At 54.2% G+C, this 15,928-nt stretch overlaps 4 protein-coding genes and 1 non-coding gene across 5 annotated transcripts; 1 reads left to right on the top strand and 4 right to left on the bottom strand.

The window, feature by feature from the left end:
* Window positions 1-68: 68 nt before the first annotated feature.
* Window positions 69-140, bottom strand: BZA05DRAFT_t274. The gene has a single exon. It is a non-coding gene; the product is annotated as a tRNA-Pro (tRNA).
* Window positions 141-201: 61 nt separating this feature from the next.
* Window positions 202-1,756, bottom strand: BZA05DRAFT_410332 (uncharacterized protein). The gene has a single exon (XM_051484886.1). The coding sequence runs from the start codon at window positions 1,704-1,706 to the stop codon at window positions 288-290; it is 1,419 nt and encodes a 472-aa protein (XP_051335623.1). The 5' UTR covers window positions 1,707-1,756; the 3' UTR covers window positions 202-287.
* Window positions 1,757-2,083: 327 nt separating this feature from the next.
* On the bottom strand, window positions 2,084-4,771 carry BZA05DRAFT_343564 (uncharacterized protein; the record flags this gene model as incomplete). The annotated part of the gene is made up of 2 exons (XM_051481088.1): window positions 2,084-2,701; window positions 2,768-4,771. 2 exons carry the CDS (start codon window positions 4,769-4,771, stop codon window positions 2,084-2,086), a joined length of 2,622 nt encoding a protein of 873 aa, XP_051335622.1.
* Window positions 4,772-6,955: 2,184 nt separating this feature from the next.
* On the bottom strand, window positions 6,956-10,188 carry BZA05DRAFT_379070 (uncharacterized protein). Its single transcript, XM_051481877.1, has 2 exons — window positions 9,899-10,188; window positions 6,956-9,830 (listed from the first exon to the last, which is right to left on the bottom strand). Exons 1-2 carry the CDS (start codon window positions 10,094-10,096, stop codon window positions 7,140-7,142), a joined length of 2,889 nt encoding a protein of 962 aa, XP_051335621.1. The 5' UTR covers window positions 10,097-10,188; the 3' UTR covers window positions 6,956-7,139.
* Window positions 10,189-13,766: 3,578 nt separating this feature from the next.
* BZA05DRAFT_410324 (uncharacterized protein) lies at window positions 13,767-14,863 on the top strand. The gene has a single exon (XM_051484885.1). The coding sequence runs from the start codon at window positions 13,994-13,996 to the stop codon at window positions 14,744-14,746; it is 753 nt and encodes a 250-aa protein (XP_051335620.1). The 5' UTR covers window positions 13,767-13,993; the 3' UTR covers window positions 14,747-14,863.
* Window positions 14,864-15,928: the final 1,065 nt, after the last annotated feature.

The following is a 15,928-nucleotide window of genomic DNA, read 5'->3' as shown; positions in this document are numbered from 1 at the left end:
GTGTCATGTCACGATCCCTGAAAGGCCTCGTGTAACATGCTTACGTGAACCAAAAAGCAAAAGATCTAGGCCCGAATCCGGGTTTGAACCGGAGACCTCCTGCACCCAAAGCAGGAATCATACCACTAGACCATTCGGGCTGTTGATGAAAGTTCACAAATGAAACACATAAGAGAATAGTTTATCATGTTTCTAGATGGTATGTATAACTTTTCAGACACCGCTAGCCTTCTAAAGAATGGACTTCCCCGTGTTGATGCAGCGCCGCCGCCTACATACTCCCGCTACTACGTCTTCCCCCTACTCCCGCTGCTATGTCCTCTGCCGACACGCCTCGCCCTCGCGGTCACTCCAAGATCCTCAACCGCAATCCCGAGCTTGGACGCCAGGTACTCCCTCTCCTCGGCCTCCCACTCCGCAAATCCTCCGTCCACAGCAATACTCAACCATTCCTTCTTCAGCCACTTCAAAACTATTTCCCTAGCCTTCTCTACAGCCTCAGAATCTGGCAATGTCACATCCGCCAATCCAAACAAGAGCACCTTCACATTCCGTCTCTCCACGGTCCCCGCAACGCACTGCAGGAATTCATCCACCACGCTCTTGTCGCGACAAACGACGAGTTTATGTACTCGCTTGACCAGGCGGACAAGGTATCGGTCGCCCAGTTCAGCCGCAGCAACTCGCGCGCACGCAGTCGACACTGGGTGCAACAACATCTCTTCCCACCTCGTCTTCAGCGGCGAAGTCTTCACCTTCGCTGCAAGTTCCGAAACAAACAGAAACATCCTATACGCATTCTTACTGCCTTGTTCTGCCAGGTATTCCTCTGCCGTCGCCACCAGTCTCTTCAGAATAGCGTCCGACATGGAAATCAACGGACGCTTCCACACTCGCACGCCCTCCGGCGTCGCAAGTATCCGTAGACACGCCTGCACACCCTCTTGGAGCCTCTCCTTCAACACGGGGCTTGCCTCGACCCCCTCCAGGAACGCCGGGATGCTCACGGCGCACACATCGCACTTCACTAGCCAAAGCGGCATTGAGCTCCAGGCCGAGGCCAGCGCGAACGCCCACAGATCATCCGCGCAGAGGAAGTCCGCGGCCACAGCGAGCTCCAGTGCCTCCTTCACGGACCCCAATCCCAGTGCGGCGGTATCAAAGTCGAGAGCGCACCACGCCGCCACCCGGCGCGCCGCGGAAGCGGTGACAACGTCGTCCCGTAGCGTAGCCTCGTCGCCCAAAGAGTCTTTGAACCCGCCGGAGAACAGTGAGCGGAAGTAGGGGATCCTCGCGGCCAGCAAGCCGCGATGAACGCGGATCCGGTCCAGCACCTTTTCCGAATCTGAAGCTCTGACGACGAGCGTGAAGTCCCGTGTCTCGAGTGCGTGCTGCGTCAGCGCGTCCACGATCTGCGGATAATCGCCGGGTGCAATGGTCGCTATCTGTAGGCGCTTGAGGGCTGTTTCTCCGCCGGAGGCGGAGGGGTGATGGATTTCTAGGCCTCGTGGACAAAGCTTGCCTGTAGCAACAACTAGCTTGTCCGTGCCGAAGAGGACGCGGTGCGTATACGTGAACACGTCTGGCTGGAGCTCCACACAGAGGTCGCCATCGTCCGATGAAGGTACGGGACAGGGCGTACTAGTATAGAGGGGATGGGAGTAAAGCACTGGGTCTTTCGGAGGTTCGAGGTCGGTTGCGCTCATGGTACAGTGTATAGTAGAGGTTGTGGGGAACTCATAACGGCTAGGTAAGGTCAGCATCAGTCAATTCGAGCTCTACCACGAAGTAGTACTAGTAATACAAGGGTCCAGTCCATCCGCCTATCACCACCCGCAGCTCGCTCCCGCCAAATCTAAGTCCCCTCACAATCATCCCAAATTCCGTGTAAAGTCCCACCCATCAAATGCGAGAGAAAAAAAGAAAAAAAGAGAAAACATACAAAAAAATACAAAAAACCATGAACGCAAGCAATACAGTCCCTAAAACAACAAACGCCTCACAAAAAATATCCGCTGTACATGCCTTCATCCGCGCCCATTTGTAAGATCAAACACCATTTCGAGCATTAAACATTTTCCATCTACGTCCTGCCATCCTCTTCTTCACCGGGTTGCACCACCCAGTCATCTCCAGCACTGCGTCCTACCACGTCTGCACCGAGCCCGCGCAGCCACCTCTCTTTACGCCGGCGATCACCGCCCTCAACGGCCAATCTTGCCGCACGGGTCTTGCGCTTTCCGCCGAGACTGAGCAGGTTGCTCGCCCTGCGGCGCTCTTTCTCCATCATGATGTCGAACCGCAGGATACTGCGGACATAGGGGGCGACCTCTGTAGCTAGCGTGCGGAGTGATGGGTATACGCAGCTGTGAGTAGTCGCCGGCGTGGAGGCGAACATGGTCTCGGCTTTCGATAGCGGGGCGAAGAGGTTCTGCAGCTGCATACGTGAGACACCATCTTCCTCGTGGCGTGAGGTGATGGACTCCATGATTGTGGAGTTACTGAGGGGTGGCAGCGTGAGCGACATTTTATGCACTTCACTGGTGAGGTAGCTGCGGGCGAGGGAGCGCGTGTACACGGTGATTTCGGTCTCGACCGAGCCTGGAACGATGTGGGGTTCCGTTTGGAGGATGCTGTAGCCGCAGAGATCGTCCAGCCTTGTTTTTCCGCTCCTCTTAGGAAGGGAGAAATCTAGCTTTGGCTGTTTGGCTTGTCAGCTATACTGTACTATTTCGCACCATTGGTAGTGATTGGGGAATGCACATACATCATCATACGAACCAGAAAGAGATGCAAACGCATCTGCATCACTCCTGGCACCAAAGAAGGTCTCCGAGATCTCGAGTGCAGCCAGCCTATCGGCACGCTCATCCGTCGGCATCGCATCGACACATCGGCGGATTCCTTCATTCGAAGCACCAACATCAAGCCCGTAGCCTTCCCAGACATCCATCCACTTTTGCTCCTCCCTAAAGCCCTGTGTATCGTTCACCATGCCTGTTCCCGGGCAGTAAGTATCTTCGCTAACCACGCGAAGCTTCTCGCCGTTGTCAGCGATATCGCATCCTATGGGATACCTGCTGATCATCCAGTCGAGGCCTCCCTTGCGGTCTCCGACTGCCATGCGGCAGTAGAACTGCAGGTCCATGATCGATGAGCGAAGATCCTCCCGGTTAGCCTGCACGAGACCTTCCACTGCGGAACGCTGCAAGAGATGGCCCTCATTCGCAGCCATCAGCAGGAGGTGATCCACTAGCAAGGCTCTCGGTGGAACGGAGAAGCGCAAAATGGCATGAAGAGACAAATCATCCCAAGGGAGACGCGACTCATCGTTGCACGTAAGGACAACCGGGCGCTTCGACTTGAACATCAAGGTGATAACGGTGCTCCAGAAGCTCTTATCCTCATCGAAGAGAATATCCACTTCCTCAAAGAGGATGAGCGACTGTTTCTGACGCATCTGCATCTCGTCCTCAAGCTTTGCAACGACGTCCTTTGGTGTGGCCGCTGCAGTCTTGGCCTTCGAGAATGGATTATTCGTTTCCGAGGCGCTCTTGGCTTGGTGCACGAGATGGTTTCGACTCATATCACCGACCTGATCCAAGACGTCCTTTCCGCACCTTCTAGTCCCCGCATTGACCTCAAAGACAACATATCCAAGTTCTTTGGCCGTAGCATAAACAGCAGCAGTCTTCCCCGATCCAGTCGGTCCGCTGATGACAATGCTATTTGTCTTCTTGGCGTCCTTGGTCTTCCCGATGAGCTCATTCATCTTGTCGCCGGACCGGACGGTAGACTTCTTTGTCTTCACGGTAGGATTGAGCCAGTCATCCTCTTCGGGATCGGTAATTTCATCCATTATACTCTGCTCCCCCTCGCTGTCGACCATGAATCCATCCAGATCGTCACCCTTCTTCTTGCGCTTCTTCTTGACGGCGGCAGCCTTCGGTTTACCCTTGCGCTTTCCCTTTCCACTTCCACTCCCCCCATTCCCCTTCTCCACGTGTACCTTGTCGGTCCGCAATTCGATCAACCACTGCCGAAGGATATCCTTCTCGCGTCCGGTCTGCAGGATTTCACTGGCCGTCTCGGGGGCATATTTGACTTCCCACGGGGAGGACTCACACACGTGCATGTCGAACGCCGTGAGAGTCGTACCCAAGCGCTGGTAGAGCTTGAAAAGTGCAGGGTGCACGCTCATTCCACCAACGGTGAGATTATCACCAGAGTCCGAATCCTCTCCAGCTTGGGACATTGCCTTCGGATGCGGGAGCCTCGCAGAAACTCGGGGGCGGACCATCTCTTGGAGTAGACTTCCGGTGGTGATAATCCTATTGGGCACCTTCCCATCGGACAAGGCGCCGAGGTACTTTAGCGTTTGGTAATCCTCGGAGGAGACCATCTTTTTCAGCTTGAGCAGATCCAACGTCGAAGCTAAATTTTTGAGAATGTCCTCCTCGGCCGTTACAACGATGTTGGATCCCTTGAGCTTAAGATTATACTTAAAGTCGTGGGTATGAGCCGGCGCGATAACGTTGTCCGAAGTGTCGAGGCCACGAACATGGGCGGTTCCTCGGGGAGGCCAAGGCGCTTCCGGCAATGCAGGATTTTTGGCAACTCGGTCTGCGGCGGGGTTCCCGAAAGCAGATGAGAACACCCAGCTTCCCTTTCGCTCTCGACGTTTTTTTGAGGCTCCGGGAGATGGCCCCTGTGGAGGCGTGATGGCCGTGCCCTCAGTCTTTGTGTCCTCGTCGGCTGGAGTCTGCTTCATTTTCTTCCTTCCCGCAGCACTAAAGAATGGGTGCGCCGGTTTGTTGCTGGTGATCATGGTGCTGCCGGGCTTCGAATCCGCAGCCGCCGTCGTCTGATCTTTAGGGGACGGCAGCTTATCGTCGGACTTTTTGCTTCTAGGCTTTCTACCTTTTCCGGCCGGCTTCGATTCGATCGTAGCAGAATCCTCAAGTGCTGATGTATCCTTCTTCTTTCTAGCAGGTGGTGGTTTCTCCGGGGTTTTCTTCTTTCCGAGTAAAGCGAATGCGTTGCGCACCGGTGGTAATCCAACTCGTAGCTGCTGTGGCGGACTACTCGGCAGCATTATTGGGCTACTCATGGGAGGTCGCTGAGTCGGCGAAGTATCGCCCAGCCGTGAAGACGGATTAACGATCGTGAACATCCCCGATTCGCGGTCAAATTTCGCGCGGATCTTGAGGCTCGAACGCATCGGCGTCGAAAATCCAGACATGGTCCCACCCGGGGGAAGCACCGGGCTTGAAGGAAGTAGTGGCAGCGGAAACATCGGGCTCATCGGCGGCATGGCAGCAGCATTCTTTGGCAAAAGTTCACTCGCCACCTCCGACGACGCACGGATCACCAGCTTCGTATCCAACCGACTCACTTCGAGTCTACCACGCTTCTGGGGGGTGCTCGCGCGGCTACTGCTAGGAATCATCCCCGCCTCGTCGTCGACAGGCATGCGGAATGGCGCTTTTGCGGCTGCGGTGGTGACAATGGGAGCAACAGGTGCAGCCTTCTTCCTGCGTTTAGTCTTCCGCCGATTCGGGTCCATTTCCGTCTCCGCGACCACATCCACATCCATTGCCAACGCTCCATCCACCACCGCAATCCCCTTCCCCACCCCCACACTCGCAACCTCCTCGCCAACAACCGAAGACCCAACCGACGAGCTCGGCGTCAACGGGGCCGCAGCGGCAGTAACAGGATCAATCTCCGTACGGACAGATGCCAGGTTCATAGCCGACGAACTCGGGCGGGCATCATCCTTCGTATCCCTCGGCGGTAGAGCTGGCAGCTTGCCTTTGCGAGGCTTTGTAGCTTTTTTGCGGGCCCGCTTCGGCCTGGAGGAGGAGGTGGACGGGTCGCGCTCGGGGAGCTGCTCTTCGTTGTCGTTGTCGGAGGCACTCGTGGGGTTCGGAGTCGGTGCTCGTGCTCGTACTCGTGCTCGTGGTTGCTCCTGCTGCTGCTCCTGCTGCTCCTGCTGCTTCTTTTCGAATACTCGCTCTAGTTAAACGCACGGGTGTCAATACGAGCCAGCCAGTCGGTGGATCGAGAAACATACTCTTATCCGAAGTCTTCATGAAGAACGGGTGCGGAGCCACTGTGGTAGCCATGGTAGCCGTGGTAGCCGTGGTAGTAGTGGTCGGCGGGGGAGCATCAGGTAGCGAGGCGGCATTTTCACCACCAGTAGGCACGGTCTCCGGCGGAGAACCGCTACTAGCAGATGTGCGCATGGCTGTATAGTTCTCGTTAATTCACACCCATCCGCAAATTTCTGTCTGCTCCGAGTGTATGGAAAGAAGTGCAAGAAGTCCTCGGTTGGATTGGTTGGTTGTGCTGGCGCGTGAAGATTTCCGAGGAAGTCGCGACGAGGCTCAACTGGCTGGCTACCACTGGACTTGCAGCAGGACGCGGTCTGCTGGCTTGTGGTGGATGCGGTATCTAACTAGAGAAAACGGTATCTAACTAGAGAAAACGGTCTCTATAGAGAATTGAAAGGTAAAGCAAAGAGAATTAAGTAGAGCTGAAGGGACTGAGACTGACGACGAGGAAATGGAAGGAAAAAGGTAATGGAGGGACAGGGAGAGAGAGAGAATAGGAAATGGACCCGGGAATTCAATGGACAGTAGAGTACTCTCTTCACTCGACTGCTTCCCTTTCCTGGCTCGAAGTGCCGCCAGCGACGCGTGCTTTCGGTTAGAATGTTCAGATGGGTAAACGCGCATAGCGGCCAAGCCACAGCCTTCGTCACGAGGTCATGACTTAGCACCACAATCTGTGGCTGGAAATTGTTTCACGGGCCCACAAAGGTGCGTGGAGGGCATGATTAAGATCTGGTGGATTTCTTGTGGTCCGAAATTCAAGAAAAAGCAACTGGTCGTAGAACGTGTCGTATTTACCCAAGTTCCTACGTATTATGAGTACTTGAGTGGTTGTCCGCCGGAGAATTTCACATCTCACTTTCGTCGTTGGAGAAGACATGCATTTCTCCTCTCCTCGACGATACATACATGTAAACAGGAGTAACCAACCACGAGCACAATCAATCCACAACTTTTATCCCCCAAGCACACAGAAACAAGCGCCACAACAAATAAATATTATACACCCAAGTATTCTTCCGTCTAGACAACCATACTCTCGACACTATACGCGCCAGCGGCGAGCCCCTCCCTCCAGTATTCGCGTTTCATGGTCTCCTTCCTGCCACCCTTCGCCTTGGGCTTGTTGACTTCTCCCGAGAGCATGAACTCCTTTCCAACTAGCGGATCGACAATCCTTCGGAGCGCGAGTGCGCCGAGGGGAAGGATGGGGGATACTCCCTTAGCGGTGGATAGTGCCACTGGCCGGTCCTGTTTGATCATCTCCGATTTGCTGACGGCGGTTGCACGGGAGAGCATATTTTTGTGGCCGACTATCGTGCGGGCGACTGCGAAGCGTTCGCGGCGGCGCTTTTGCTGGTTCTTGCGGAGAGCGACAGGTTGTTTCTTGATCGTGACGGCCTTCGATGTCGTCGGTGCCCGGGCAGGTGTGGCTTCCATGCTGGTGGCTTCGGCGATGGCGAGAGCTGGTTCTTCAGCAGCGGCCTCCTCGTCCTGCGCCTCTTCTTGCTCTTGTACGGGTGGCGCCGGGGGCGCATTAACAACGTTTTTCCAGTCAACATGGCGGAAAAGTTCCTCCATAAGCCCCTTCAGATCCGCCGCCTGCTCAACCATGTCCAGCGCCTCCTCAACGTTCTCCATGAGTCCGAGTAACATATCGGGGGTCTCGGTCATGACCAGCCCGGACATTCCCACCGCATCGAGGGCGCACGTAAGAAGATCAGCGACAATGCGAACGTCTTCGATGCCTATGGTCTGGCCTGGCTCGTCCGATTCCTCGCACAGGAGCTCGTTTTCCAGCAGGCGGATGAGCAACATGATGGCATCGCTGGTGAGGGCACGGAGAGACTTGATGATCGTCGATGCGGGGAAAGTGGAGAGCCGTAGCAACGTAACCCGGACGATCTCGGCGCGATGGATCTCAAAGATCACAGACGTCTCGCCCTCTGGTACCGATGTTGTCGGCGACAGCGCCAGCTCGAGAGCGGTCAGAATCTCGGCCACCGGAAGGTCCGTCAGCGTGGTGAGGAACCACTGCAGAGTTCGCAAAGTTCCATCATGAGCTAGCAGCGCCTTCATCAGTCCCTCCTTGAGCGGTAAGAAAAGTGTCGAAAAGTTCCCGGATTCCAGGAGGTAGCGGAGCGCATTGGGCGGAAACATGGTTATGATCATCTGTTGCTCTTTCTCCTTGGACTCCGTAACCTCAAAAATCATGGACAACACAGCCGCGACGAAATCGGTGCGTAAAGTCTTGTGGGCGCTCTCGGGGATTTCGATATTACCGTCAACCGCCGAGTCCTCGCGCCTAGCAAGAGCCATAGATTCCTTATCCGGTGCAGACCCATCCTTCCCATCAACGTCCACCATGGCAGCGTCCTCCCCATCGGTGGAGGGCTTCTCCGATTGTCCAAGTTGAATTCCAACATACTCCGCAAACGCAACCTCAAACGCAACCACATTTTTTGATGCTTTAGCCTCCCGCAGCTGCTTGAAAACCCCCTCTGCCATTTGCTTCTCACTCTCTTGTCTTCTCACGAGGAAATGGCCTGATCTCCCAGTCTTGTAAGGTGCTGCAATACCCGCTCCGTCGATACCCCGGCCGAGGGAGTCAATCAGCAGTCCTTCCTTCGTCTCCGCACGCGAACGTGTAAGCTGGATCCCAACAATGCCGCTCTGAGAGTAACCCATGACGAGGTCCATATCCTGGATGTAGGTGGTGAGGAACACGCTTCCGATCGAGCTGGCACCCACCAGGGCCGAGGCGGGGGTCGAAGCACGTGAAATTGCGGTTGAAGGGTTGGAATCCTGGATGGATACACTGGCTTGCAGCGACGAAAACTTGGTGTCGTAAAGTGTAATCTCTTCATTCGTAGCCACCAGTACGGTCGAGGACGAGATCCGAAGCAATGACGTTGGGTGCACCCCGGGAATCGAGGAGGATTTGATGGGGAGAGTCGTCGCTATGGTCGGCCGAGACGGAACCAGATCGTAGGTTGTAAGGTTTTCCGCAGACAATTGGTAAAGCGTTCCGGTAGGGAAATGCACCGAGAACGTGGATTTAAACAGTTTCGCAACATTGCCAGTAGTCGGAAGCGGCAGCGAAATCAGTTCTCTTGGGTTCTTCTTTCCGGCGACAACAGGGACAGTAACGAACTGGACCGTGTACGCCGCGGGGCGCTTGGTCACAATCAGAAGCACCGCATCATCAGCGCCCTCCGCAATCGCAATATCGGACCGATTGCTGAAGATCGCCTTGCGTGCAGCCGTCGAGCTCGCCAAAGCAGCGTATACGACACTAGTACCCTCAATCTTCTGTTCTGGCATAACGAAATCCCAGTAACATTTCTGCAGGTCCTCCGAGAAGAACCGTATGTGACCATCTGCATAAACCGTCAACAGCCCACTGTCAACACGCTCATCCTTCAGCTTCCCGCGCTGCGCAATCGCGCTCAGGTCTTGTATGTAGATGACTTCCTGCGTAGAGACACCCGCGGTAGAGTAGTACTGCACAGGCGTTTCCGTCCCCTCCTCGCGGCTGCTGCCGTCACTTGTCTCCTCCCAGCACACGAGCTGCTTCTTGGGGGCGGATAGCGCGGCGTAGGTGCGTCGGAACGTCGCGGTCTTTGAGGTCTTCGTGACGATAGAGGTGGGGGCGCACGCAAACTTTGTTGCGGGCGGGAGGGCGTAGGATGAGATGGTTTGCGTCGACCGTACCTGCGAGAATTGCAGGTCAGTAACTACTACTACCGCCGCCGCAGAAACAGGAGCAGTGCTGGATTCACATCATAGATATTCACGCCCTCGCCGTCCACCGCCGTGGCGATCTCACTGCCGCCATTGGTTCGTTTCCGCTTTCGGGACTCGACTGGCGCTGTGTAGCACGACCGGTAACTGGAACCGTCCTTGTCTTTGGCTCTTGTCTGGTGTAGCGGCAGAGACAACGGGAAAACGGTGTATGGCGCCGAGAGGGAGACCGACATGACTCTCAGTCCGTAAGTTATGGTCGTATTTGTGGTTGTGGTCGAGGGTGCACGAGCGGGTTTGGGTTATGGACAAACTGTGTGAGTTCGTGCCTGCGATAAATTTTCTGGGATTTGCCTGAGGCGCGAAGAAGTTTAGCGGTAGGCGTGATTAGGCTAGCCACATCGGGCTTGGTTCATTAATGATCACTCGCTGCTAAACGCAAATACTCAAGATCTGTGGATGATGTGTCGTATATATTCGAGTGATGCTCTCTTATTAAAGTCTGCTTTATGACTGGATAGCTTTATGAAATAGTCAGCGCGCTGGCCATTGACCAAATTTCTGAAGCGGGCCTGACACCAGCGTCTATTGAAGTCCGAACCAGCTATAAGTTCGAGGGCTTGGAACTGGTGATATTTCCTTTTGTATGAAGTTGCATTCTCACAACAATGGTCACTCAACCTACCTACGACACACGATAGTAAGCCTCAGTGGCATCCGAGCCTGCCAATCTACGGTACGATCATGAGCTTGTACATACCATCCGCCCTCGTTCTTCCTGGCAGGAGCAAGAGATACCTACTGTTCTTTTATACCTAGCAGTCTGAGAACTCACTGCACCCACGAGAGAGCACTCATAATCAAAAATTTCAGAGTGCAAAACATCTCCAACTTATGTACCTAGCCCCCGCACACGATCTCGCCCGCAGCTTCACTCATTCCAGCACCATCCCGACCTTGCTGCAGTAGCCAACGGGCTGATGGCGATAGATCTTCCTCTATACGAGCTGACAGGAAAAGTCGGGTTTGAGGTCGCCATAGGCAGTCTAGGTTGATGTTCTCACTCACCCACTCACTCTCTCTCTTTCTCTCACTCTCTCATCCCCCATCCGGACCCCATTTGCCAGTCACACAGTCCCAATGTCCCATCTCAGGGATGTTTCAACTTTCCGCCACGAACGGATCGATCTGAAAGCGTACTCTACGTACTCTACTCTACGTAATGAAGGGAGGAAGGAAGGAACTGGTACGGACGGAAGCGGCGACGGCGGTGCTGTGCTGGATACAGTGGTAAACAACTAGGGCTGATCGGTATGGAGGCAGTACCAGGCCCAGGCAGCAGTAGAATGATTGGAGGCAATCCAAAAACAGCGGAATCTTTACGGCCAAAAATTGATTATACTGAGAAAAGCAATGCGCATTGCCACGTCGGTACCGATAGATGTGAATTATCCTGTTATTTGATTTTATTTGCGCTATGGCAGCATGCTGGCATTCAAATGAATGCGTCTTCGCACAAAGCTCATAAACTTTCCAGATCGGTATGGCAGCATCCTGGTATTCAAATGCCCACAACGCTCATAACCTTCCCAGATCGCTATGGCAGCATAGTGGCATTCAAACGAATGCGTTTTCACACAAAGCTCATAAACTTTCCAGATTGGTATGGCAGCATGCTGGCTTTCAAATGCATGCGTCTTCGCACAACTCTCATAGCCTTACTAGACCAATACAGCATCAACTGGAATTTTCTACTCGGCAAAAGACAATATTACGTGCGATGTGCAATCAGTGGATAAGAGCATTAGTTCAATCTCAGTATTTTATGACTATAGTACCGGGGTGAATGGAGATTTTATATCACTACGGGCCGATTTGTATGCAGTAATCCAGTGTGTCTCGCATTGAACTTCTATCTAGTATTCTATCTACTTCCTTCACTATTTAATATTCTTTCTACTCCCGGGCTTTGGCCGCCTGTGCCAAGTGGATGTGTTGTGCCAAGTTGATGTATTGCGCCGAGGGGAATGGAGAGTTGCGCCGAGAAAAGCTATGAGAGAGAAGCTATCAGCGAGGGTAGAGGTGCGGCCAGAGTAGAGTTAGCTATAAGAGATATGAGCTATCAGCGGGAGTAGCAGTAGCAGTAGGGGGGGGGGTGGATAATCACAGAGGGGCCAGCTGGGCGAGCAGCAGTGGTGAGTGGGTGATATTCACAGCGCAGCCAGTGCTGTATCCGCATCCGCGGCGAGAGTAATAGTTGCGGCGGGAGTAGAGCTAGGGCGAGGGTAGAGATGCGGGCAGAAGAGCTATAAAAACCGAGGAACATCAGCAAGAGTAGAATTACGGCGGGAGGAATAGTAGTAGCAGCGGGAGGGGGAACAGCAGTTGCGGTGGGAGTAGGAGCTGCGGTGGGAGTAGCAGTAGCTGTTGCGGCGGGAGTAGGAGATACAAGAGGAGTAGCAGTTGCGGCGGGAGGAGCTATGACAGAGGAGAGCTGCGGCGAGGATAATTCTTAGGCGTCTGTGTAAAAGTGAGAGCGCATTTCTTAGGCGAATCCAGTGCTGTATCAGCTGCAGGTCTAGCAGGGCAAACGCCTAGTAGCAGTAGAGAGGGGGGGAGGGGGGAGAGGGGGAGGGGGGAGAGGGAGTGGGGGTATTCACAGCACAACCAGTGCTGAATCCGCGGCGGGTTATGGCGGAGCTGTCAGTCGGAGGAGAAGCTGTTAGCGGGTGAATGAGTGGTCTGTGAGGGGAGAAGGAGCTGTTAGCGGGTGAATGAGTGGTCTGTGAAGGGAGAAGGAGCTGTCAGCGAGAGGAAGTGGAGGAGCTATCTGTGAGGGGGGTAGTGATGGAGGAAGTGACAGAGGAAGTGACAGAGGAGCTTTCAGCGGGTGGAGGAGTTGTCAGCGAGGGGAAAGTGAGGGAGGGGTGGTGTGAGAGGAGGAATTGTCAGCGAGGAGGACTTGTCATCGTGAGGATGTGATGGAGTGTGATCGGCGGTAACCGTTGTATGTAGCTGTAGGAGGAGACGGTATCCTAATTCTATGCAGCAGTCGTCGTACCTGAGCATTTGCCTTTATGTTGGTAATCGCCAAGAATGCTGCAACCATTCGTACGGTGCGGTACCTAGTACCTAGTATGTCAAGAAAACGGCATTCTAAAGATTGCCGCATCTAGTTTCGCTGCCTAGTATTATGATAGCCATCGCACTACGGAGGGTAAATGATTATGTATTGAAGGCATCGGGCATCCTGCCTGTAAATGCAGCATTTAGACCGGCTCCCGCAGTCATAAAATCAGGCGTTTATCACCAGCATTTCAGACAAATGTGCATTGTAAAACCGGTACAGAGTGTTACAACTACGGTAGCGCGACAGGATTTCGGGCATGGCGCATTCATATGAATCTGCATTACATTGGGTGCTAAATTCTGTCACGGTACTGAAGCAACATGGGAATTGCACAATTCAAGTTGCACTCTGGTCCCGAGCAGCCCATATTTTTTACCACTGTATGTACAAGTATCAAGTTTACTATCTAGAAAGCAGGTACTACCTACGCGGCGGGGCGGCTAAGTACATACTTCGGAGAGTAGAATTAGGTATGCGCGAATCGCGACTGTCCAAACGACGCCGTGACGGCGAGTGAGTCCGTCCGGAAGCGGGATTAGAAGTGTCCACTTCATCGAACACCCATGCAACCGCCACAGCCAAAATGGCTTCAAGATTGGTGCTATGTAGGTAGGTAGCCTGTATGTAGGTGTGCTAATTTTACGCCGCCACCGCCGCCACCGCCGCCTCACCGCCGCCGCGCCGCCGGAAGATGCCACGCGGAGGGATCCTCGTTTCCCGCGCAAACCCCCGTACAAGCCCCGTTGCAACGAGGAAGGTTCAAGGAGCCCCCCCCCCCCCGCCAAATAACTGCACACATACTCTGCATACTCTGCATACCCCCTCGAACCTCGGAGATGAAGAACTTACTGTGCATATGTATGTAGAGTATGGGTGCTTTCATGTGCATGCGGTGGGGACTGGGGGGTGCGTGCGTGCGTGCGTGCGGGTACATAAGCGAGCGAGTGAAGTGAAGTGAGGTGAGTGAGTGAGAAAGTCGGTGGGTCGATGAGGCACGGCAGAGATGGATGATGGATGGATCGACGGCGTGTGGATCCTTGTCGACCTATCATCCCGTGCATACGGAGGAGAGGGGAAGGCAGAGGGGAGTGGAGAGGAGAGAGGTCTGTGCGGGATCGGGACGGGGACGGGTGCGAGACGGGGACGGGGATGGGGGGAAGCGTGGTGGTGTCTGTTGTCTTCCTCTCACCTTGATGTCCCGTTAGACATGTGCCATCCATATCGCCATCTATCCTCCCGCTCCAGCCTGAGTCGCAATTCGTTCCACTCTGACCACTCATCGCGTTTTTTTGGTAAGGCAGCACCTCCAAACGTCGTGGACTCCTCGGTGCCAACAGTCGAGACGACGATACAACGAAACAGAGCGGGAGCGGTAAGGCGCGGCCATCAATATGTAGAGTGCCTCCTCTACTATGGATCACATGTTTCGCCGTTGGTCTTCGCTGCCTACCTATACGGCACACGTGGCAGCGGCCTGGATAAGACATCGAACGGAATCCACCCCATCCCTCCCTCCCTCGTGGACATAGTGACTTTGGTGATTTTGGTGAAGCAAGCTGGACGAGGGCGGTTGCTGTGTGCTGTGTGCTGTGTGCGTAGCTGTCGTGCGAGTTATCCCTTCGGATGGAACGATGGAACGATGGACCAGCCCAGCTCTATTAAAGTGAATGATGTCAACAGATTACTCCGACTAACCGTCCAGTCAATTATCGTCTCGCTCGTCTCGTTCGTCTCGATGGGCGGAGACTGTGGATAGTGGGATCGAAATGAAAAGCCGAGGAACCCAACGAATGAAGACGAAGAAGAAGAAGAAGGGGAAGAAGAAGACGAAGCCGAGGGGGGGCAGGTCTTTATCTACACATGTAAGAAATGCCATGTGCGTTTAAAGTGCGTACGGTATAGTAGCTGTGCAATGTGATGTTGCGGGCTGCGGCGGCCACACGCAGCATCGTCAACTGCCACTCACCCACCCACTCCGCCCGCCCTACTCTAACTATCGTAGAGTATGCTGCGCCGCTTCTCCGCCTCACATCAGCCACATAACTCCCCCCACCCCACCCATCCGCATGTGAGTTTCCCACCACCACCACCATCATACATATCGCTGCTGCTGCTGCCGAATCACCCAGTCGCTACCTCGCTTCCCTCGCTACTCTTCCTAGTCTCTGTCCCCCGTCCCCACCCACATACGCTCCTTGCAAGAGCACTCGTGCTAACCAACCATCCACGCAATCCGGTAACCAAGTAACTCTTGCTCGCCATTCTGGAGGGTGTGCCTGGCAGAGAGTGTCAGCTCTGCAGTAGGTACTTTGGCTTCAAGACCACCACCGATCAATCATATCTGCGCTCGTATGTACGTACATAAGCACACACAGTCGCACCCAGGTACTACATATGATAGTACCTAGAGTACCTTGAGTACCTAGAGCAGATAGCTCCCCATCCGCGCGTGCGCTGCCCTCCTCCACCACCAAATCCCACCAAATCCCATCCCATCCCATCCACGCATCCACGCAATCCACACCTGGTCTTCATACCTTCTCAATAGCCTCCATTCCCCATCCTCCCTTTCTCCATTCGTCCCCCCTCCCAATTCTCTCCCAGTTACCCGCTACTCTCCCATAACCCACCACGCAAATCCCCCCTCCCCCCCAGTCATCCGCCCGCCGCTCTTTGGCCCCCCCTTTCGAAAGCAGGCAAGCAACTTGCAAGACCACCCCTTACAAGTTCCCACCTCCGATAAATGCTCTGTCGCTATTTTGAGCGTGAGTACGTTTATAACTACAATTTTTTTTTCTCCCGCTGCTAAGCAACCAAGTAAGTAAGCAGGCACCTGCTGGAGAACTTAGTATTCCTAGTCGTCGTCTAGCTTTACCGTCTCCTCGTGTGTAAAAAAAATCCAAACTCGACTGAAGCCGGGTGGGTGCCACACTTTCAT

The sequence above is a fragment of the Tricharina praecox genome (genome assembly GCF_024521635.1).
Source record: "Tricharina praecox strain CBS 144465 chromosome Unknown BZA05scaffold_32, whole genome shotgun sequence".
Taxonomy (NCBI): Eukaryota; Fungi; Ascomycota; class Pezizomycetes; order Pezizales; family Pyronemataceae; genus Tricharina; species Tricharina praecox.
Note: the sequence above shows the minus strand (reverse complement) of the source record. Positions and strands in the feature narration are given on the sequence as shown.